The sequence below is a fragment of the Danio aesculapii genome, chromosome 21 (genome assembly GCF_903798145.1).
Source record: "Danio aesculapii chromosome 21, fDanAes4.1, whole genome shotgun sequence".
NCBI classification, from domain to species: Eukaryota; Metazoa; Chordata; class Actinopteri; order Cypriniformes; family Danionidae; genus Danio; species Danio aesculapii.
The window spans coordinates 10,302,366-10,327,698 of NC_079455.1; the positions used below are offsets into that span (position 1 = coordinate 10,302,366).

The 25,333-nt window shown below is 35.8% G+C and overlaps 1 protein-coding gene across 1 annotated transcript in view; it reads left to right on the forward strand.

Annotated features, from left to right (window-relative positions):
• Positions 1-25,333, forward strand: part of dacha (dachshund a) — a 272,381-nt gene that overhangs the window by 208,475 nt on the left and 38,573 nt on the right. The window contains exons 5-7 of the mRNA XM_056446236.1: positions 2,080-2,252; positions 5,756-5,891; positions 8,025-8,099. Coding sequence (XP_056302211.1) covers positions 2,080-2,252; positions 5,756-5,891; positions 8,025-8,099 — 384 coding nt within the window. The remainder of the gene's footprint in view (positions 1-2,079; positions 2,253-5,755; positions 5,892-8,024; positions 8,100-25,333) is intronic.

The window sequence follows — 25,333 nt, forward strand, 5'->3', positions numbered from 1 at the left end:
TTTCCTCAAAATTCTACACACAATACCCCATATTGACAATGTGAAAAAAGTTTTTTTTGAAGTTGTTGCAAATTTATTAAAAATAAAAAACCTGAAAAATCACATGTACATAAGTATTCACAGCCTTTGCTCAATACTTTGTTCATGCATTTTTTGGCAGCAATAACAGCTTCAAATCTTGTTGAATATGATGCCACAAGCGTGGCACACCTGTCTTTGGGTATTTTTGCCCATTCCTCTTTGCAGTACCTCTCAAGCTCTATCAGGTTGGATGGAAAGCAACAGTGTACAGCCATTTTCAAATCTCTCCAAAAATGTTTAATAGGATTTAGGTCTGGGCTCTGGCTGGGCCACTCAGGGACATTCACAGAGTTGTTGTGAAGCCACTCCATTGATATTTTGGCAGTGTGCTTTGGGTCAAGAGTCTGAGGTCAAAAGCACTCTGAAGCAGGTTTTTATTCAGGATGTCTCTGTACATTGCTGCATTCATCTTTCATTCTATCCTGACTAGTCTTCCAGTTCGTGCTGCTGAAAAACATCCCTACAGCATGGTGGGGGCAGCATCATGCTGTAGGTATGTTTTTATTGGCATTAGCCTGGTGATGAGCGGTGCCTGGTTTCCTCTAAACATAACGCCTGGCATTCCTCCAAAGAGTTCAATTTTAGTCTCATCAGACTAGAGAATTTTGTTTTTTATGGTCTGAGAGTCCTTCAGATGCCTTTTGCAAATTCCAGGCGGGTGGTGGCTTCCGTCTGACCACTCTACCATACGGGCCTGATTGGTGGATTGCTGCACAGATGGCTGTCCTTCTGTAAGGTTCTCCTCTCTCCACAGAGGAACGCTGGAGCTCAAACAGAGTGACCATCGTGTTATTGATCACCTCCCTGACTCTCCCCCAATCTCCCCCAATCACTTAGCTTAGATGGCCGGCCAGCTCTAGGAAGAGTCCTGGTGGTTCCAAACATCTTCCACTTATGGATGATGGAGGCCACTGTGCTCATTAGAACTTTCAGAGCAGCAGAAATTTTTCTGTAACCTTACCCAGACACAATTCTGTCTCGAAGGTCTACAGACAATTCCTTTGTCTTCATGCTTGGTTTGTGTTTTGATATGCACTGTCAACTCTGGGACCTTATATAGATAGGTGTTTAAATCATGTCCAATCAACTGCTGAAACATTTCAAGAATGATCAGTGGAAACAGAATGTACCTGAGCTCAATTTAGAGCTTCACTGCAAAGGCTGTGAATACTTATGTACATGTGATTTTTCAGGTTTTTTGTTTTTAATACATTTGCAACAATTAAAAAAAATCTTTTTTCACATTGTCATTATGGGGTATTGTGTGTACAATTTTGAGGAAATAAATAAATTTAATCCATTTTGGGATAAGGCTGTAACATAAAAAATGTAGAAAATGTGAATACTTACCGGATGCACTGTAGAATACAATTTAAAATGGTTAAGAAACCATAAAGCAATCAAATATATAAGGAAAATGTCAAGATAAGATAAGATTTCAAAACAGACAACAAAGAGCTAGTGGTTGAAAAATTGTAACAAGCATTTAAACTAAAATTAGTAATACAATCAAATGTTCCCTTTCACATTTAATACATTTGCGTTATTGCATTAAGCCACGTTAAACATTTTCTTTATAATAGTTTTATACACTGTTAAAAATCAGTGACAAGAAGTCACAAGAAGACAACAGATAGTTGTTGACTAGAATAAAAAATTGAAGGCAGCAAGATTTTTTTCAGTGTAGGGAAATGTGTTTACTCAAAAACCACAAATACATTTCTGAGATAATTACAAAAAATAACAAATAAACAGAATTTAATGTGATATTTTGAGGTTGAAATACTTAGAAATTGAATTGAATTTAGTGTTTAATTCCATTAGTATTAGTTTATCGCTTCAGGTAGGTATTACTATATGATTTGATGTTACTTAAATAAAAACTTTGGTTGATTTTAAGTTGATTTCATGTTGTCTTTGAATATACAGCGAGATAAACACTGTTGCGTCACATTCACAGTTTTCAAAGATCTGCTTCTCTCTTTCATTACCTCTCAGGGCTGGAGCTGCCATTTATGATGATGCCCCACCCCCTGCTGCCCGTCAGTCTGCCGCCTGCCTCCGTTGCCATGGCGATGAACCAGATGAACCACCTGAACACCATCGCCAACATGGCCGCAGCTGCTCAGATGCACAGCCCCCTGTCCAGAGCAGGAGCGTCCGTCATCAAGGTAATGCCACAAAGTTAAGACACTTCAGTGGCCGGATGCAGAAAAAGTCATTCATTGGGATCTCACAGCTATAGTCAGCTCATTTTTACATTATTCAGCGAACTGCAGATCCCCTTTGGATTGGTGTTTTGCTCATGTGATACGTTAACACACAATCCCGTCTCGCTCTACAAGCCAGTTAACACCTGGGAGAGAGCATTGTAGACTAGATCAGTCTTTATTTCTACAAGAGAGAGTTTGATTTGAAATACTCAGAGGAGGAATAACCGAATAAATGTACTGTTGGGTCCGCGTGGAGCGCATGTTAGGGAATATTAGATGCAGACTTTAAAGACAAAGACTATCTGTTATCTTAGTGTCATGTCCCCCCTGAGACACGATTGAGTAAATTTACTGTTGGATGAGGACACTCGCAGATGCAGAAATGGCCAGAGGCATACAGTGTGCACGCATGCATACACAAAGACAGAAGCACACACATTTAAATAGATTTTTACAGTCAGATGTAAACACATTTACAATAACAATAGCTTCTGTCAGGGTAAAATGATATTGAAACCATTTTCACTCAAAATTTCCTTGTAAAATTTGGAATAACGGTGAAATATTTGTTGAAATAATGTGAAATAATTCTACAATAGTCTTGTTTTGTTCACAAGTATTACTTTTAAAATTAATATATTGGCTTTTTATGGATTTTATGAACTCATATTTCATATGTATTCATACACTCACAGGCCACTTTATTAGGTACCCCTTTTCTAGTACCGGGTTGGCATAGACGCAACACGGTACTGGAATATTCCTCACAGATTTTGGTCCATATTGACATGATAGCATCACGCAGTTGCTGCAGATTTGTCGGCTGCTCATCCATGATGCGAATCTCCCATACCACCACATTCCAAAGGTGCTCTATTGCATTACGATCTGGTGACTGTGGAGACCATTTGAGTAAAGTGAACTCATTATCATGTTTAAGAAACCAGTCTGAAATTATTTGAGTTTTATGACATGGCGTGTTATCCTGCTGGAAGTAGCCATCAGAAGATGGGCTCTCTGGTCATAAAGGGACGAACATGTTCAGCAACAATATTCAGGTAGACTGTGGCATTGACACGATGCTCAATTGGTACTAATGGACCCAATGTGTGCCAAGAAAATATCCCCCCACCATTACACCAGTCTTCGAACCAGTCTGGCCATTCTCCTCTGACCTCTGGTATCAACAAGGCATTTGCACCCACAGACCTGACACTCACTGGATATTTTCGTTTTTTTGGACTATTCTCTGTAAACCCTAGAGATGGTTGTGCGTGAAAATCCCAGTAGATCAGCAGTTTCTGAAATACTCAGACCAGCCTATCTGGCACCAACAACCTTGCCACACTCAGTTACTTAAATCACCTTTATTCCCCATTCTGATGCTAGGTTTCAACTGCAGCAGATCGTCTTGACCATGTCTACATGCCTAAATGTATTAAGTAGCTGCCATGGTATTGGCTGATTCGAAATTTGGGTTAACAAGTGGACAGGTGTACCTAATAAAGAGGCCGGTGAATGTATGTATTTCATAAAATCATATTTGTCTCAGTTTTTAAAATTCCAAAATTTGAAAATTTCTTTGGGAAAAAACAAACAAACAAACAAACTAAAAATGAGTGTCTTAAAGAGTAGAACTATGGAATGAATATGATAAATTCATTCATTCATTCATTTTCTTTTCAGCTTAGTCCCTTTATTAATCTGGGGTCGCCACAGCGGAATGAACCGCTAACTCATCCAGCATATGTTTTATGTAGCAGATGGCCTTCCAGCTGCAATCCACTACTGGGAAACATCCATACACACTCATTCACACACACACACACACACACACACACACACGCACACACACACACACACACACACACACACACACACACACACACACACACACACACACTACGGAGAATTCAGCCTACCCAATTCACCTGTACCGAATGTCTTTGGACTTGTGGGGGAAACCAGAGCACCCGGAGGAAACCTTCATGAACACAGGGAGAACATGCAAACTTCACACAGAAACCCCAACTGACCCAGCCGAGGCTCGCACCAGTGACCTTCTTGTAGTGAGGCGAACGTTCTACCCACTGCGCCACCGTGCAGCCCAAAAATATATAATTAGTTTTGGATTTAGGATGTTATGTAAGAGAAACAGCTGACAAACAGGACACTTGAAGGTTTTAGGGATATTTATTAGCTGGTACAATGATTCCCAAAATGGAATTCCAAGAGGTGAGATAAAACGTTACCTCACAAACACGCCAGCAGGTCAAAGGGGCCACAGAGAGTGAGAGAGAGAATTTCAGCTTTCACTTTTTCCTAGCTGGGTTCTGATGTACTTTCCTGTAGTAAGTACCATATAACGCATATGTGATAAATGACATCAGTACATAATAACCGTTTATGATTATTACTGAACAAACAGCAAATTGTTTGCATCTGCATTGCGGTGCATTGAAGTAACAATTCATTTTGACACCCCTAATAGTTACATAAAATAGTAAATAAAAAGCCAACAGCCTTTAGATTTTTTTTGTGACCCCTGGGGGGATTACGCTATTATAAAGATGCAGCAATAGTGTCAGATGTAGCAAATTGATTTTATGGCACCAGGTTAAACTTTCGGGCTCTTCAGCACTCACGTATATTAAAAAATAATTCAGGCCACAACTAAACATGGAGGATTGTCTCCGAGTGGCATATTCCAAAATTTAACGACGAATAGACTTGGGCCTATTGGTATGTATGCACCATATTTTGAACCAACTCAGAGGATATTGGGGAGTCACCGGCATTGTTATGTTGAGGATCGTGAATTGAAAAGTTTGGGAACCCCCAAGCTAGTGTGCTCCAAAACAATGACAAAATTTGTGATTTGAAGATATAAAACTAATACAAACATCCAAAGCTTGCAGTTTGTATCCTTTGCCGAAATCGGTCAGTAAAAATTTTTTAAACAAATTTTTTTTTTCACATCAACTTATACTTGTTTCTTACCATTTGATTGGTTGACCACCAATCAAATGCTCTCTAGTATCTGACATGCCCCGCCCCCCTCAAGACACTTCTCATTTGCTTTTCATTTGATGTGCTTGAGCTCAACCACTGTCATTGGCAGAGCTGTTTTTTTAAAGGGGAGGAGCTGCTGTATGTCACACCCTCTGTTCATTTTTCAGTTGAAATTACATCAAACATCAAATAAAAAGTGCACATTTCAAGGCACTTTATGGGACATTTAAGCAAACAAATTGAAATGTATTTCATTACAAGTACTTAATATGTTTTTTATTATTTGGTTTTAGTTATAGTTATATCATAGCACTAATAACAGTGAATTATAGCAATAATAACAGTGAATCATACGATAAGGTCTAGTTTTGTTCAGCTAAAATGGCAGGCCTGGCTTGTTTGAATCACTTGTAAAGAATATTTGACCTGAATCTCTGTGTTTTTATCAGGAGTGTGTACAGGACAGTCCATCTCCTACTCCATCTCTGGAGGAAGCCCCTCGTCCCGGATCACAGCCCTCTTCCCATCCCAGCAGTAGTGTGTCTAGTTCCCCGAACCCGCACACACAAAGTCCTGAACGGCTGGGTAAGTGGACACATTTAGCACACTTTTTTTATGATAAAGCTAATTATCATGACAACCCTGCAGGCACAGGACGTCAACATGACGTCAGATTGACGTTGTACCCCAAGGTTCGTTGCATTTTATTTGGAAATAAAAATTGGGTTAACGTCAGAACTCAAAGTCAGGCCGACATTAATGTCCAACCTCCAACCAAAAATCAACCAAATATCAATGTCTAATGATGTTACAGCTTGACGTTGTGTGAATGTGGATGTGGATGCATACCTGACAAATAAATGCCAGTATTTGCTGTCAATATGACGTGGTTTAAGATGTTGGCTCGATTTCGGATTTTGGTCACTTTCTAAACAACCTAAAATCAACCAAATATCAACATCATTTCAAACGTTGTCCTTAGATGCTGGCTAGACATTCAATTTTTGTTGACTGACGTCACGACCCAAATCTAACCTAATATTAGCGTCATATGTTGTTGTGTGCCTGCTGGGAATAGACTAACCCACGTATATGAGTGATTCTATCTCCAAGATAAACATTGCTTTATTTTTCCAATATAAAATATTTTATGAAACTGTTTTGAATATTAGCTCCAATTATATCTTATAATATAAAAATATATCTTTAATCTTATTAAAGTTATAAATTATAACTTTAAATTAAAGTTATATCTAAAAATTATATTTGTATGTGCATATGTATTAAGGGACATTTTGTTTTAAAAATATAAAAGGAAAAACTCAAAAAATCAATCAAATTTTTTTATGAAGCACTTTAAAACTAGAACAGAACTGAAGTCAGAGCTTTTTTTAAATAATATTTAAAAACAAACCAAAAAGAGGCCTGTCTAATAAACAGGAGTAACCGATCAGCTGACCTCAATGGATTTGCTCTTCAGTGTTTGGACTTTCAGCAGTGAAAATTATTTGGATTTGAATTTCAACTCTTAAAACTGGACTGACACAGTTTCAATTTACTTGAACTTCTATATTAAGCTGCTTTGAAATAATCTTCATTGTAAAACCGCTATAGAACTTAACATGAATTGAATAAATTGACTGTACCTGAGAGAATGCGCTTGTGTATAGTGAAATGTATGGTGCAGCAGGATCATTCAGGGATTAAACAATAAAACAAAAAATCCCCTATACCTATTTTTGACTGTATTATAAAATAAAAAGGTCTTATTTTCACATTTTTCTTTGTTTTCTCGACTAAGATAAATAATTATATGCATGAAACATCTATTTTCTGTATTATTTGTTATTTTAGTTAATAAAAAAAAACATTTTGTGTCATTATTATTATTTTGTCTTACATTATTTATAAAAAGCCATGGCAATATTTAAAGCACTGACAGAAAAACTTGTTACTTGGTTACTCGGGCATTGAGATATGTGATTGTTCTTCTCTCATTCATGATTAGGATCCACCAGTAGTAAATGAATTATTTGTCAACTCTGTTATTGTGATACGATATTGAATTACTTGACCAAATATGACAATAATATGACAAAAATGCATAGAATTCTGTTTTAGACATGCCATGTGGTGTCTGGTTTGAGGTTAGCATCATGAACTAAAGCACAAAATGGTAAACTCTGTTAGTGGTTAAAAATGTTAACAAGACAAAAAAAAAAAACATCAATGTTTGAAAAGATTTGGGGGACATTTATTGAATACATGAATAATTTGTATGTTACATTGACTGAAAATGCTGATGGAAAAATGTGTGAAAAACTCTTTACTTTAATCTTTTATTTGTCCCCATTGTTTGCTCACTTGTTTATTTCCTCATATTTTACACATCGGCTCAATGTCTCACAATTATGTCCATTTTAAGTGTTCTGTCTTGTAAGGGTGGGGATGGGGTGGACATCCCCTTATTTTTAGTCAACAATTTGCAGTATTTTACATGAGTATTGGATTCTGTTTACTGCAAATTAGACATTTGTTGTGTATCATTTCAGTTTAAGGAATAGAAAATGCCTGAAATGTACCTATAATTATAGAATGAGTGATATACATTATATAAATATATATTTGTGTATTCTAAATATATATATATATATATATATATATATATATATATATATATAATTGTATATACATTTTGTTTATTCTTTATATGTGCAGTTTTGAACCCGACTGATGGAGATCTGCCAGAACGAGACACCGGCATCAATATGAAGAAAATCCTTAAGGAGAAAGGTTAGTACAACCCATCCTGTACCTTAGCAAATTATTCTGGAAGAATGTTTTCGGTCGCATTCATTCATTTATTCATGAAAGTGTGGCTCATTAATATTATTAAAATAATATTATAAATAGGCATGGGACAAAACCGGTTTCAAGGTTTAACATGGTTTGGAAAAGTCAAGGGTTTGACTAAAATTTTCTGTTATACCATTCCGGTAACACTTTATAATAACTACACACTATCAATCATTTACTCAGCATTAGCATCTAGTGAATTAATTATCTGTTAAGCATTAATTCTATATTAATAAGCATTAGTAAGCAGTTTATAACTGCAGCTACAAATGCTGTATCCTTGACTTAAAACCACATTTATAATGTGCTTAATAGGTGTACTTTCATACTTTGTTAATGATATATTTTTCATTACTAAATTAAGTATTGCATTATTGACAAACCAGTTATTTAAGAGTAGTTGGTGGTTTTTAAGATAATTCAGAATGAGTTAATGATCAAATATTATTTACTGTAGTCATGGCAAAGATAAAATAAATCAGTCATTAGAAATGAGTTATTAAAACTATTATGTTTAGAAATGTGTTGAAAAAATCTTCTCTCCATTAAACAGAAATTGGAGAAAAAAATAAACAGGGGGGCTAATAATTCTGACTCGAACTGTAAATCAAATTTTGTACATCATCACTGGAACAATCGCAGCGGACTCCTAGATGATGTTGGTTTAATGCTGCCGAGTGTATTGACATCCCGAGCAACATTTTTTAATGGCGGACCGAAGCTTGTTAGTTAAATTTACACCCCGTTGGTTTAGACTGGCAGTATATCAGCGTCACAACACTTCTCTTTTAATTAATGACTTAATTAGGAGCTTAACTGAACATGTATGAAGTTCATATTTACAGCCTGTGTGAGTAGATGAGTGTAAGAGAGCTGTTAGAGCGGCTAAGTGTGTAATTCATCATTATAAGAAAATGTTTTTCTTTGTCTTGGACACAAAGATATGCAGGTGTATGTGTGTGTGTGAAAGAATCTCAGATGTTGTGGCGTGTGTGGGCACTGTTTCTGGAGCGTAGCTTGTGCGTGAGTGTGTTGGTACAGCAGGTGGCGGCCCCTAACGCACATCACACACAGGGCTTCTGGGAGGAGACGATGCAAAGATGCCCCGAGGCTCTCTTAAAGAGATTCAGCGTGCACCTGGCCTCCGACCATATTTTATTAATGCGTCTGAAAAAGAATCCACCCCAAACACACACACACAAATGCATGAATATCACAATCCGCTCTTGTTTTTATAAGTGCAGCATGCCACGTTTACTGCAGGGTTGAGGAAAGAATAGCAGGATACAAAGAAATTAGGTCACTGACCACATACTCGCACACAATCACTTCTAATTCCTGCCTCCCTTTCATGTTCTCAGTCTCTCCTGATCCTTTCAGAAGAGTCTGAATTCACCACCACACAGTCTTTGTATCTTAAAACATGTGTCAGTCGACTTTTGCGCTGCCTTATCCATGTCTTTCCAATATGAGCATCGGTTTAACCTACATACACACACATGCAACCCAGCAGTGAGCCTCTCAGAACACCTGAGAGGATTGACTTAGTAAAGATTGCCCATGATTGTATCAAATATGGCTGCTCTAGTTTATGTGCTGTCCAATTGTGTTACACGATGTTATGAATTCTCCACAGTTCATGTTAGGGGTTGTCTATTTTTTATCTTTAGTGATTAATTTCCACTTGATCCTTTTTTAACTTTGTATTGTATTGCACTTTCATGTTTTACAACTACATAAATCACCTGAAATGGACTGTAGATTTAATGGTAACTCTTTAGTTTAGGTCACAATTCACAGTACAGTAACTATTAACTAACACTACTAGCTTAATAAACTAATAATTCGCTGTTTATTAATAGTTAGTAAGGTAGAAGCTGGATTTAGGTTTAGGGTAGGATTAAGGATGTTTAATAAGATCATTCTTTATTACTAACAATCTTAACTACTAACAAATAGATAGCGTCCTAATAATAGGCAGGTAGTAAGCCAGTAGTTAACAGCATGAATTGTGACCTAAACTGAAGTGTTACTGATTTAATGATTATAAAAATATATAATTTTGAACTTTAATTAAACACCTTTAAAAGAAGCTACTCAAAGCACTCTGGGTTCACAAAATAAAGACATCAAGACTCAGTGACAGGACCAGCCTTAGAAACTTGATGGCGGAAAACATTGAGCATATCTTTAGGTTTACCACAATAAATTATTACTCATCTCTGTTTTGATCTCTGTTAAACAGTCTGACTAAAATATTGCAATTTAAAAATGCTCACAAGGTCTTAAATGTATGTAAATCTGTGTATCATCAGCATAAAGATGATAATCTTGGTAGAACAATCTCAGAAGACGGCCTGAAGGTGCAAGTAGAAAGTAAACTGAGCCCTGAGGGAGACCAATGGAAAGCAAGAGTGAAACGTCGGTCTGATGTTTGCATCTCAGCACCATAATGTTAGGGTGGTCTGGTTGGTTGCCACAACATTGCTCTGCCGTTGCTATGATTTTACTTATTGGCTTAATACATCGCCTGACAGGTGAAAGCATCAGTCTAATCCAGTGATATTCAATTAGGGTTCCATCAATGCCTTTTTAAAAAAGGTTATAAATTCCATCTGGGCAGCAGTAGTACTTTTTTTCCCAAAAATTGTTAAAATATTTCTAAACCGGTCAAAATAGCCACCTAACACACACACACACACACACACACGCACACACACACACACACACACACACACGCACACACACACACACACACACAAACGAAGAGTTCAGATGCAAAACCCTCTACATCCATCTGAGTTTTTTTCTTGTAAATGAGCGTTTTCTATCAGGCTCCTATAACTAGGTTCAGAAGTTTCATTAAATTGGTAATGAAAAGGTTATTATCTAGTGAATAAAATAACTTTTTTCAGAAGTATCACTTTAGAAAATTCTTTGGTTTTTAACAAGGCAGATTTTCTTTTGCGTCAAAACCAGCTAAATCCACTTGTGCTTTTTTTTGCAAAAACATTTAAATCCACCAATTTGGACAAGACATTGTAATTGTAAGACATTGTAATTAGTTGAAAGATGCTTTTAGAAATGATTTTACCAAACATGAAACACATTACACAAACCACCTAAAATTAAAAGTATTTAAATCTGTCAAGTGAGTGGCGGTTCATTCAACTGTGATAAACCAGGGACAAAGCAGAAGGAAAATGAATGAATGAAATTTGTCAAGTACATTAATCAATAACATTAACACTTACATTAATTAAATTTTCACAATCGGTTGTCATTTCTGATATTTGGGATTTAGATTTAATTTAAGTAGAGCAATGTAAAACTTGCAAACATTGTGAACTAAGCTTGGTAGATTCAAATTATGTAGTGTAAAACATCGTGAAGCATCAACATTGTCCATTAATATAAAAACTTATCAGACGTATAGGTAATATGAAGTAATATAAATAATGTATAGTTTTATACATTATATTTATCTTTTTTAAAAATGCTTAAATTAGCAAATAAAACACAAGGCCTACTGGGCAAAAAGGGAATGCCTCTCAGACACTTTTAGAAGCTGTCTTTTATTCATCCTCACCATACTTAGGTCTCTTGTTTATCCTATATATATATATATATATATATATATATATATATATATATATATATATATATATATAAAATTTTGACCTTAAAATGGTTTTAAAAAAACTTGTTTCTGGGTTGAGCAATTTTGATTGGTCTAGTATCATGTGCAGTAAAAACATTAGTTCTAAAAAGCAGTTTTGAAATGAAAATGCCAACACATGCTCATTCTGAAAATGTAGCCCTATATTCATTTATGAAGATCGCAAATTATGTAGCCAGAATTACGCATAGCTGCATTTCGTCTTTAAAAAAAAAACGTTACGAGGCGGTATGATGCCGTTCTTTTTCGCGCTTACCAGCTGACCGCTTAACTACATATAGACAACCCCCTGTTACCAATTTGTCCAGTTAGCTCGCCATGTATGTTGGTGACTTGAGACACAAAGAAGACGACAGGGTTCGAGTCCAGAAAAACAAACAGAAAGCAGATAAGACAAAAACAAAAAACTAAAAAATATAATGAACGAGTAATTAACAGGGTGAGAATGTGGTAAAATCTGAAAACGTGCTAAAAAATCAGGCGAGGGCTTTTTTTCAGTGGGGTGGGTCAGTCAATCGGTCAGTCAGTTAGTCGACAGCGGCCTCTGGTAGATTTACACGAGAGAAATTTGATGTCCAAAAAAGCATACACTGCGGCCTTGGTGGATTTGTGAAAACAAAAACTGCAAAAAACGTAGCTCCTGGGAGGTATTTTGTGTTCTCCTGAAATGTATATAGGGGTACGTTTTTAGAATGAGTCTGGGTTGGAAAATGCACTCGTGTAAACATCCTAATATCTATTCTATTTTATTAAGCTGTTATTGTTTTTATGTTTGAATATGGCATGAAGACATTCATGGTTGTTTTTATGTGGTGCCTAAAGTTTATTATAAAATCTTTTCATGTTGGTAGTATTTGATAGTTAAATTATGTTAAAGTAGCAGCATCTTAATTAATTTACTGGGCAAAAATGGTTAAACTGAGCAGCTTTCTGTTGGTCCATGCAGCAAATTTGCTTGACCAACCTGAACCTGAAAAAATTCTAAATGACAAAATCTTTGTTTCTCATGCAAAATTCATGTTGTTATGGATTGCGATTGTAACAACTTGATTTTTCGTGTGAAAATTCCCTGAACAATGTGCATAAATATTGCATCGCCAATTCAAAAAATCTAAAGTTAAAAAGATAACATGTTATTTGCCTGAATTGTTAAGAAAGGGCCATTGAATTTTAAACACTGTTTGGCCTCTGTGAGTGTATACAGTATGTGTGTGTGTGTTAGTGATGATAAACAAAGTGACGTGGTGGTACGTGGTGATGAATGGTGAAGCCCGGGGCCAGGAGCACTGTGTTTCAATGGGACTTTAGCGAGTGAACCCCCTCTCTAACTCTCCATAAATCACCCGTTTTCTTTACCTCTCTTCCTCTCTTTCACTCAGGGCTGGTTGAATGCCAACAGGAGCCGCTCTTACTGCAGGCAGGGTCTCTCTTTCCATTAAAGAGCAAAAGGAAATTCTGATATTTTGCTGTGAGGTTTTGGATCATATGTGAGCCATTTAGCACATCCTAACATTAATCTTACAATCAGGCCACTGATTCTTGTTGGCCTTTGAGAAAAAGCATAACAAATCTATACAACATGCGCATAAATGATTTCTTCTTGTTAAACAGTAAATGGAACACTTTGCCATGTCAGTATCATAAGACAGTTTGTTAAAGATATAATAGAATGAAAATCAGGATATACAGTTGAAGTCAGAATTATTAGCCCCCAATTATTAGTAGATTTTTTCAACACATTTCTAAACATAATAGTTTTAATAACTCATTTCTAATAACTGATTTATTTTATCTTTGTCATGATGACAGTAAATAATATTTAACTAGATATTTTTAAGAAACATCTATGCAGCTTAAAGTTACATTTAGAGGCTTAACTAGCTTAATTAGGTTAACTAGGCAAGTTAAGGTAGTTGTTGTATAACAATGAGACAATTGAAAAAAATACAGCTTAAAGGGGCTATTAATCTTGTGAGGGTAAAATCCTGGTAAATAACAGGCCGATCGAAAAAGATCATTTTTATGCATGCCCCGGCTGTGTTTGATTGGCCACAAACATTTCCAGTGAGATTACAAAAATGTTTTTTCCTCATTTTTAAGTTTATATTAGCTTGTAATGAACATAATATGTGGAACTCTATTCTAAACAGGAGAGGCAGGAGGCTAAAAAGAAGGAGTTCTGTGAAATATGTAGCCTTGCTTTTCTCATCTGTTTACAGCTCATCAAAACACAAAATGCGAGATATAAGGATTAAATATTACCCCACAAGTCCTAAGAGATGTGGTACAGGCGAATTGGGTTGGCTAAATTGTCCGTAGTGTACGTGTGTGTATGAGTGTATGTTTTTGTCCCGGATTAATAAAGGGACAAAGCTGAAAAGAAAATGAATGAATGGCACGTTTATGCATCGTGTCATATCACTCAGCTCATGATTTTTCTGAAGTGAAAAAATAGCAGTACTGAATAACAGTGAAACTCATCTGTTAATGTAGAGGTCGATATTAATTCCCGCCTAAGGTTTTATACACTAAAAGTCTTGTCGTCAATCCTAGTTGTAAGAGCAACAAATAATAACTTGATGTCTAATTGATCATTTACAAAAGTGGCAGAAGGTAGATTTTTCTGATGAATCATCTGTTGAGCTGCATCCCAATCATAAAAAAAACTGCATAAGACCTATTGGAACCCGCATGGACTCAAAATTCTCACAGAAAACAGGAAAAAACATGGTTTGGGGTTACAATCAGTATGGGAGTGTGTGAGAGATCTGCAGAGTGGATGGCAACATCAACAGCCTGAGGTATCAAGACATTTGTGCTGCTCATTACATTACAAACCACAGGAGAAGGCAAATTCCTCAGCAGGATAGCGCTCCTTCTCATACTTCAACCTCCACATCAAAGTTCCTGAAAGCAAAGAAGGTCAGGGTGCTCCAAGATTGGCCAGCACAGTCGCCAGAAATGAACATTATTGAGCATGTTTGGGGTAAGATGAAGTAGGAGGCATTGAAGATGAATCCAAATAATCTTGATGAAATCTGGGAGTTCTGCAAAAAGGCTTTCCTTGCCATTCCAGATGACTTTATTAATAAGTTATTTGAGTCATTGCAGTGGCATTAGCCACTTCTGATACCAAATGATCTATTAGAAGTCAAGTTATTATTTGTTGTTCCTAAAACTTGGATAGGCAACAAGACTTTAGTCCGGTAGTGTATATATAAACTAAACACATTTCTGTTGGTTTGTTTTTTTGAGTATATTTATAATTTAGCCTATACATAACACACTATTCATCCAAAACACAACTCTGGAGCAATTTTGCTGAATCTGGAGGCTGGTGTTAATATTTTGTTTATTTAGGAAAACCATGTGAGTACACCTTTATTTGGTGCACATTTTTTTGGAATGGTTTGGACACAGATATTGGGTGGGATATTGGCAAAGTAACTTATAATGCTATTATAGCTGATGTACTAACATGGAAGTCCATCACATTTACAGCCCATTTTAATGTTACTAATGGAGCATTTTAGTCATGTCGGAAAAATCAAACCACAAACACCACACTTCTTGCCCGTCTGGTGCAATGTGATTTAAATGCAGTTGATCTCACATTTATAGACTTTCCAACTCTCAGACTTTCCAACTTTTAAATAAACTTCACACGAGGATTTAAAAGCACCAGAATTTCTGAGTGGAATGACAAATGTGGGATGAACCTGATTTTTTTTCATTAAGAATTAATTGTATGGTGAAAATTGATTTTGATAGAATAAAGAATTCTTTGCTTATTGACCCAGTTGACCAACAGTGTGATTTATTTACATCATGATTAAAATATACAGTTGAAATCAGAATTATAAGCCCTACTTTGATTTTTTTTTTCTTTTTAAATATTTCCCAAATTATGTTGAACAGAGCAAGGAAATTTTTACAGTATGTCTGATTATATTTTTTTTCTTTTGGAAAAAGTGTTATTTGTTTATTTTAACTTGAATAAAAGCAGTTTTAAATTTTTTAACAACCATTTTAAGGTCAAAATGATTAGCTCCTTTAAGCTATTCTCTTTTACAATAGTCTACAGAACAAACCATCGTTATACAATAACTTGCCTAATTACTCTAACCTGCCTAGTTAACCTAATTAACCTAGTTAAGCCTTTAAATGTCACTTTAAGCTATATAGAAGTGTCTTGAAAAATATCTAGTCAAATATTATTACATGACTTTGTCATCATGGCAAAGATAAAATAAATCAGTTATTAGAAAAGTTATTATAACTATGATGTTTAGAAATGTGTTGAAAAAAATCTTCTCTTTGTTAAACAGAAATTGTGGAAAACTAAACTAATAATTCTGACTCAACTGGATGTATATATGATGTAAATATCTTTGACACACATGTAAAATATACCTGACACTGCTCTGCGGGAACCAGCATGTTTTTATTTATTTTTTGTTTCTCAGAAATCACTTCATTGTACACTTTAAAATCTAGTCCAAAGTCTATACGTGTTGCATGATAATGTGCTAATGTATTTGGCCTAAGCTGATGTGAAGCACTTTGGCTATAGAAGCACTTAGTGTACATTTCTATGTGCGAGAGGGAGCACGGGGTAGGCCGAGAGTTGTGCTGCGTAATTGCTCTGTCCAGTTTTCCACAGAGTAGATATGTAGCATCTGGTTACAATCAATGTTTCCCTCCGCTATTATGAAATTAGCTGCGCGGAAATGATTTGAAATGGCCTGTAATGATTTCTGATAGAAATGTGCGCCATTGTTTCGCCCTTTGAGATAAGCGTGCTGGTAAAATAAGTCACAACAAACTGTAACAGAACCCGAAGCTCGTTCCAAGTCAGGGATCAGCCCTCAAACAGCAAGTGCTTTGCTTTTCCCGAGCCTTGTATTTTTAATCTTCGTTTTGGCTTTGTTTATTCACAAGCTCCTCCTTCAGATATGTGCAAAGGGGACCATCCATGGGCTTTGAAGACCCTTTTTGATCATTAGGTTGATTGCTGTTCTAAGCGCATTTGTGATGGTTTAATTAAACCAAGACCCTTTGCGTGGCCCCAGCGGCCCTCAAGAGCTCTCCGACTGGAGGGTTTGAGGGTCTGCTCACGGCACAACGTGTTTCTCTTTGTGTTAACAATGAGGTGCGGATATTATGTGAGGAAAATCAATGACATGTAGGAAAGAAAAAGTAAACTGTTACAGTTAGCAATTTGGGGCAAGGTTAGCACGGTTGAAAGTCACCTCACAAAAGCGACATTTTTGGACGAGAACACAAGTGATAAATGATGTGCGCTCTATCTCCTTCTCTCTCCCACACACACACACGCACACACACACACACACACACACACACACACACACACACACACACACACACACACACACACACACACACACAGAGGAGAAGGGTGAGGACAGGTGCTTGTGTTCTGCTCTGGTTCTGAGGGAAGAGTTGGAACAGGTTTTTGTCTCTCAGGCTTGCATGGTCTCCGGTGCGGTGTCAGTATCACATATGAGGTAAAGTTGCCCCAAGGTGGACAGAGATACTCGTACTGATTAAAAAAAACAATACACTGGCCAAAATTAAATATACAGATAATAATATTACAGAGAAAACAAAGTGAAAACGTATAGGTATTTTACCATAATACAAATATAGAGAATTTGCATATAATGATATTTATGATCTTGTTTAAGAAAATTGACTGAAACATTCAGCACAATGCTAATAGCATGAGTAAATTTGTTACCACCCTGTTACCATGCCATTTAGAGCATCATTATGGGTGCTTTACGTTATAATTAACATGGTTCAAATGATGGATCTGCGACAGAAACTATGGGTTTTGGGAAACACTCGTCACTACATCGTTCTTTTCCCAAACGATGCATCGTACTATGATAGTTCAGCCGCGATTTACGTTTTTGTTTGAGAAACGCACCCCAGCCTGATCTCAAAAGGAAGCGTAACTATTTTACATGTTGTCAGTTTAGTGGCTACATAGTTCAGTCGTACAAAAATGTATGATTTTAAAAAGGAGGCATGGCAACCACCCCCCCCCCCCCTAAACCCAGCCATCATTATGGGATAAGTAAATTGTACGAATGAGATTGTACGAATTCAAATGAATTAGCCACTAAATCTAAAAGTTTCAAATTGCCATGAGATAGCTTTGTATATATTATATATAACTATTACATCATGAGATACATAAAGTACATATAAACAGAAAAGCTGTACATTAGAAGGTAGAAACAAAAGATTTGACAATATCAAAAGTAAAAAAAAAGTTGTTGAAAGTTCCGTACAAATAATGTCAAGCGAAGATGGGCCCCATTGACATCCACTCATTAATCTTTAGGTTAATCATTAGTGTTAATTAGATTTAAAACCAAAATTGCTAGTCCAAATTGAGTAATCACAATACTTGGTATTTTATTTTGCCAAGTGTAAAAATAGCATCCTTCCATTGCTTACTCATGATTAAAATTGATTTGAATGTTTTGTTTTATTTGTCATTTTGTCAAATGAATAAATTGCAATACTAGTCATTTAGTTTCATCATTTCTTTTCAGTAATTTTCTATCATTTTTTATTTTAATATTTTGTGTTTACATGACACTTAATCTTAGGGTTTGCTGTCGTTACTTTAAAATCAAAATGTTGTATTAGCATCATCTAAATAAATTTTACATGAATATAAAAATACATTTAAACTAGGGCTGCACGATTAATCAAAAAAAGATCACGATCTCGATTCGACCCCCCAAACTATCCTAATTCAGCATCTCTACCATTCAGCCAATTATATTTTCAAGCTCAGGAGAAGCATTAAAGCGGTTATTAAGGCGATCTTTTCACGCAGGAAGTATAATTTGCATGAATGTTTTTTTTTGACGGCAGCCATGACATAAGCTACACTTGCAAGTGAAAGTGAAAGCAAAACAGCACATATCATTTACATTTACGATTACGACAAGCATTTGATGTTTTTTTTTTTTTTTTTTCAAAAATATGAATTGATATGTTTTTTAATAATGATATGTATAATAATAATACATTTTATTTATAAACAGGGTGTCCGTGGTGTCTTAAAAAGTCTTAAAATGTCTTACATTTCAAAAATAAAATTTTAGGCCTTAAAAAGTCTTAAATTCCCTAAAATATAGTGTTGGATCATTTTAAACAAGTCTTAATTTTCCTGTGTGCAAGTAAAGCTACCCAATCGTGCCAACCCCCAATAACCAATAATCCATGTCAAAACTTGACAATATATATAATTATTTTTTTGCAAAGAGATACAAAAAGAGCTGTTTGACATTTTTAAAGCAAATTCTCAAAAATTCCATAAATACAGAACTTATTACAAAAATAACCAGGCCATTTAAACAGGGTTTTTGTTAAACAGGGTACATTGTTAAATGGCACAGTATTCAACTGTAATATGAACTGTATTTTGCTGTAGGACAGTTATGCTGTATGTTACTGTATTTCAAATTTGCATTGTAAAAATTATAGTAATTTTATAGCAAAGATACACAATACTGTAAATACATAACAGCAAGATCAACAGTGCTGTGAATACAGTATTTTTTTCTGTAACTTATTTACAGTAAGTTACTGGAAAACTGCTGCCAGTAAGTTATTGTAGATTCTACAGGAAATCATTAACAGTGAAAATCATTAGTGTTTAGCCCTGTGTAAGTCTAAAATTTCATTCATAATAGTCTTAAAGGGTCTTAAATTGTCTTAAATTCGACTTGAAGAAATCTATAGGACCCTGATAAATGGTCGCCTTACAGCAAACATACCAAAAACAATTAATAAAACATTGTCAAACTGCATTTCGAATCTTTCAATTACATGAAAGATGAGAAAGCTATTAATGCATTTATTGTTTTACAATTTGCTGTAATGAGCATGTCTTCGTACTATTTACCACACACTATACATTACATGAAGCATTAAGCATGAATATTTACCTGAAAGTCATAGAAATTTGGTAGTAAAAATGCACATGAACCTTGTGTATTAAATATATTCGTATATATTACCTTTTGGGATGTCCCAAATGTTGGATTGGGACACATATTTGCTAATATTATATATTAAATAACTAAGATGATATTAGAGGAAGATAATTTTCTTCTAGAGAACATACTAGAGATGTTTTTGCAGCACAAAAATGAGTATACAGCTCTGGAAACAAGTATTTTGTTTGGGTTCTAGTATATACAATTTTTTTTTTCTTTTTTAAATATTTACAAATACTTTATGTCTGATAATATTTTTTTCTTCTGGAGAAAGTCTTATTTGTTTTATTTCAACTAGAATAAAAGCAGTTTTTAATAAAAAAAAAAAAAAAACATTTTAAGGTCTAAATTATTAGCCCCTTTAAGCTATATTTTTTTCGATAGTCTACAGAACAAACCATCATTATACAATAACTTGCCTAATTACCCTAACCTACCTTAACCTAGTTAAGCCTAAAATGAGTTGTTGGTCATCGCCAGAGGTGTAGTGGCTAGTGCGTCAACACATGCACTCCAGTGCTCGCGATGACTGGAGTTCAATTCCCGCCTCGCGGTCCTATTTCGATCCTTCCCCTCTCTCTGCTCCCCATGCTTTCCTGTCAACACTCTCTACTGTCCTGTCCATTAAAGGTGAAAACCCTGAAAAAAAAAACTTTTATTAAAACTTTTATGTTTAGAAATGTGTTGAAAAAAAATCTGCTCTCCGTTAAACAGGAATTGGGGAAAAATAAATAAACAGGGGGGTTAATTATTCAGGGGTGCTAATAATTCTGACTTCAACTGTAGGTTGGATTTGTACTTTATGTACCACATAAATTAGCCTCAGTGCAAATACGGTAAAGACTAATTGTTAAGTTATGAACTTTTTAAATTATATTGTATGTGATCTTTTGATCATCCTGTAAAATCAAGGAAGTAACAAACGAGCTCACATTTCTAAATAAGGAAAATGAAAAAACTTCATACAACATGAGGGAAACTTTCTCTCTGGTGTCTCTGGTTCTGTTTTTGGTCCCTGGAGATGTGTGCATCTTGCCGGTCCATTCCTCCTCTACACAGGTAAAGGGCTGTGATGTTGACCTAGTATTCCTCTCATTTAATATTCCACCTACTGCTCTCCACACGCTAATTGGGGGAGAAGGAAGCACTCATTAAGGCTCATTTCATGTACACATATTCATTAGACGCAGGGCTGGAGTGTCAGAAAAACGCAGCCTGGCCTCTTTTCTAGTTTGTTTACTTTCCTGTTTATTTGAAGGTGTATTTGTTCGTTTAAATTGCCCTTTCCGTGTAGTCTCCCGTGGACTTGAGAATGCAGCCAAATTAGTTCTGTTTGTCCTTAGTCAGTGTCGTTGTTTTAAAAAGGGTGAAACTTTACAGCTGATTAAACTTTGGATATTTGCACGAACCTGCAGATTTTTAAAATTCCACTTGTTTCAAACCTGTTTGATGTTTTTTCTTCTGTTGATCATAAAAGAAGATATTTTGAAGAAAGCTGAAAACCTGTAACCACTGACTTCCATAAAAGCAAATCCGGTTGCAGGTTTCCAGTTATTGTTTTATGCTCAACAGAAGAAAGATTGTCAAAAAGCTATGGATCAAGTGAAGGGTGAGTACATTTACAGTTTCTCAATAAAATATATACTTTTGTATACTTCCTTTTATTCACATCTATAAATTGAAAAGTGATTAAAGTTGTTCTGTTTTACTCAGTCACATTACCTTTTTTTGTGAACAGTTGTTTTTATTATTGCAGTATTATTGTTCAATATAGAGAGAATACAGCATATTACTATATTATTGAACAACCCAGAATAAGCCCCACCCCAATCCAGGTAGACTTATTTTATAATGAATGATATTAAAACATTGCTGTAAAAAATTAATAATGGTTAACCAAATCAACAGTAGAAGTAAAAAAATTTATATTATATAATTGATATAACTATTATGTATTCAGCCTGATCTCACGAGGAAGCGTAACTTATTTTACATTTTGTCAGATTAGTAGCTAGTTCATGCAAGTTCCCTTTAAATGCTCGCAGTCCAACCTGATCTCATGAGGAAACATAATTTATTTTACATTTTGTCAGATTAGTGGCTAATTTGTGTATATTCTCTTGAAATGCTCGCAGTCCAGCCTGATCTCACAAGGAAACGTAAGTTTCTTTATGTTTTGTCAGATTAGTGGCTAATTCGTACAAATTCTCTTGAAATGCTCGCAGTCCAGCCTGATCTCATGAGGAAATGTAACTATTTCACGTTTTGTTAGTTTAGTGGCGTACAAAAATATATGATTTTAAAAAATTAGGCGAGGCCCTAAACCCAGCCCTCATTGGGGCATAAGCAAATCGTAATAAATTGTACGAATGAGATCGTACAAATTCAAACAAGTATACTGGAGTCAGTTATACATCTTTTCCTAACAAAAATGAGATATCATGAGCTAGCTGAGACCAAACAGAAGTAATAATAATAATAATAATAATAATAATAATAATAATAATAATAATAATAATAAATAATAATAATAATAATATTTCCTTACATATATATAACACTTTTCTGGATTTACACATTTTTTTTGAAGCTGGGTGAGGAGGGATCTCCTCATCCACCACCAGTGGTGACTTTACTGTTGATTCCTGGTTGGCTTTGCTACATTACTAACAAATCTAAACTTTGAAAACCATTATTCATTTCCAATTTCTGAAAATGGAAGCCCAGCAGGGCAAAGATCAATGCAATGGCACTTTTATAGTTCTCGTCACACTGTTTAGGTTCAACAGTTCTTTCATTTTACATTCCCACCATTCTCTATCTTTCAGAATATACCAGACGTGTTCTGCGGTCCAGTCTGCATAAGGCTGTTAAAATGTAATGTACACTAATACCCCCTCATTCACTTCCTCCTTCAACCTATTACTGCTAGGGCTTTTTATTGTCCTGCTTTCATCTTTTTTTTGTGTGCGTATACGTATGTATCGTGGGGGTTAACTAACGAACATTAGTCTTTTGCTTTCGGTTGAGCTCATTAAGTGCTTTGTGCATTTCCTTTTGGGGGCCTGGTTTTAATGTAGCTTGTTATTCCGCACTCTAGTGAATCAGGGGCCCCATTGGAACTCAAGTTTTTGGAAGTGTAACCCCCGAGAATTATTTGAAGTTGAAGAACAAAATTAAGAGGTGATAGGGAGTGGCTCCTGTGCTGTATCGCTGTATTCAGTTTACTGTGCCGGTATATAACTTGCGGTTTAGTGGTAGGAAGTTTCTGTACTTTGTGGAATTTGCAGTATAGCGAGTCAACAAGCCAGAGGATCTTTCACATAGGTTTAATGGTACATTTATACACAGTTGTGCATTATGAATGGATTTAAATGTTTTGTTATGTGGTGCAGCTACATTTAAATAGATTTGTATGAAAATCTGGCTATAGTTGCTTTGTTGTTGTTTTATTTGTGATTTTTTTTCTCCATCTAACTGTTGTGTGTTAACACTACTTCCATTGATAATGTAGAGACAACATAGGCTCATTCTGAAAATGTAGACCTATATACATTTCTGGAGATCGAGTATTATGTAGCCAGAAGTATGTATAGGTGCATTTCATCTTTAAAACAAACGCAACAAGGCGGATTGACGACATTCCTTTTTGGGCTTACCAGCTGACTGATTACCTTCATATGGACAGCTTTCCAGCTGCCACCAGTTTGTCCAGTAGCTTGCCATGTACATCAGCGGACTTGAGACGCAGAGAGGAGTTTACCATGACAATGGGGTTTGAGTTTGGCGAAGAATGGTTCCAGAAGGCGGGTAAGACAAAAACAAAAAAATAAATAAATAAACAAGTAAATAACAAGGTGAGAACCTTGTAAAATCTGAAAATGTTGTAAAAATCAGGCAAGGGCTTATCTTTTTCTGGATTGCTTTTAAAAATTTTGGTTGGCTCTAGGGAAGTGGGTGGGTGGGTCAATCTGTGCTTTTGAAAACATTATATATTGGGTTTAGGGAAGGAGGTGGGTGTGTCAGTCCATTGGTCTGTCAGTCTTTCAGTCAGTCAGTCAGTCAACAGCGGCCTCCGGTGGAGGTGCTAGTAGCAAGCGCTAATGTCACTCGCGAGAGAAATTTGAGATCTCAAAAAGCATACACAGTGGCCTCTGGTGGATTTGCGAAAACAAAAACTGCAAAAAATTGCATCTTCTGGGACATATTTGGCGCTCTTCAGAAAGTATATAGCGGTATGTTTTCAGAATGAGACTGGGTTTGTGTAGATATGATGTATGTTGCCTGAGAGAGCTCAAAAGCGCTGCAATTTAAGAAAATACAAACATATAGAAAAAAAACAATTAGAAATTGATAAAAACATCTTCATCAATTTGACAGCATGTGCACACAAATTTCTCACAGCACATGCAATACAGAAACGAGCGGCAAGTTAGGAAAACATGCATGCATATAGAAAAACACTAACAAATTTGGAAAACGTCTTTATTGATTTGACAACATACATGTGCACAATTCTAACAACACATGCAAATAGCAACATAGACTCATTCTAAAAACGTCGCCCTACATACGTTTCTAGAGATCTTCAATTATGTAGCCAGAGCTACGTATGGCTACATTTCGTTTTTAAAACGAACGCTACTGGAGTAAGACGCCATTCCTTTTCGTGCTTACCAGCTGACCGCTTACCTTCATGTGGATGGCTTTTCCGCTGTAACCAGTTTGTCCAGTGGTCAGTTAGTCAGTCAACAACTCTCCAGAAATGTATATAGGGGTACATAATCGGAATGAGCCTGGGTTGTGCAAATAGAGAAATGCACTGCAAATAGCAAGAACCATGATGGAAATGTGTCGGGGGACACCAAAAAATGATAAACCCTGCTGCTTCCTGTTTAGAATGAGCTATTTTCTTAGGTCGAATGTCTGAGAGGTGAATTTTTGGTCACACTTTGTTTTGATGGTCCGTATGTTACATTGCATCTACATGGTTAGGGTTGGGGTTAGGGTTAATCTAAGTTGACATGTACTTGCAAAGTTTTTTATAGTCAGTTAAATGTCTGTTAAAGGAGCAGTATAAACAGATAATACTCAAATGGACCATCAAAATAAAGCATTAACAAGATTTTTGTTCATTTCAATGTCTTGGTCTTGGTTCCTTGGTCTTGGTTCCTTGTTGCTTGTGTATACTGCTGACTCTAAACACGGAGCAGCAAGTTCATCACTTTTTGGGGTCCCCCGAAACATTACCTTTGTGGTATGCACTATTTTTTGCGTGTTTTTGTATTCGCATGTGTTGATGTTTTGTGTGTTGCCAAATTGATGAAGTTTGTTGTGTTTTTTGGACTTTGGGCTCTCTTTAACACCATGATGGTGCATGTATGTGTGGAAAATTAACATGAAGTTAAAATGAGCACTTCACCCTCGCTAAATCACAGAACTGTGTA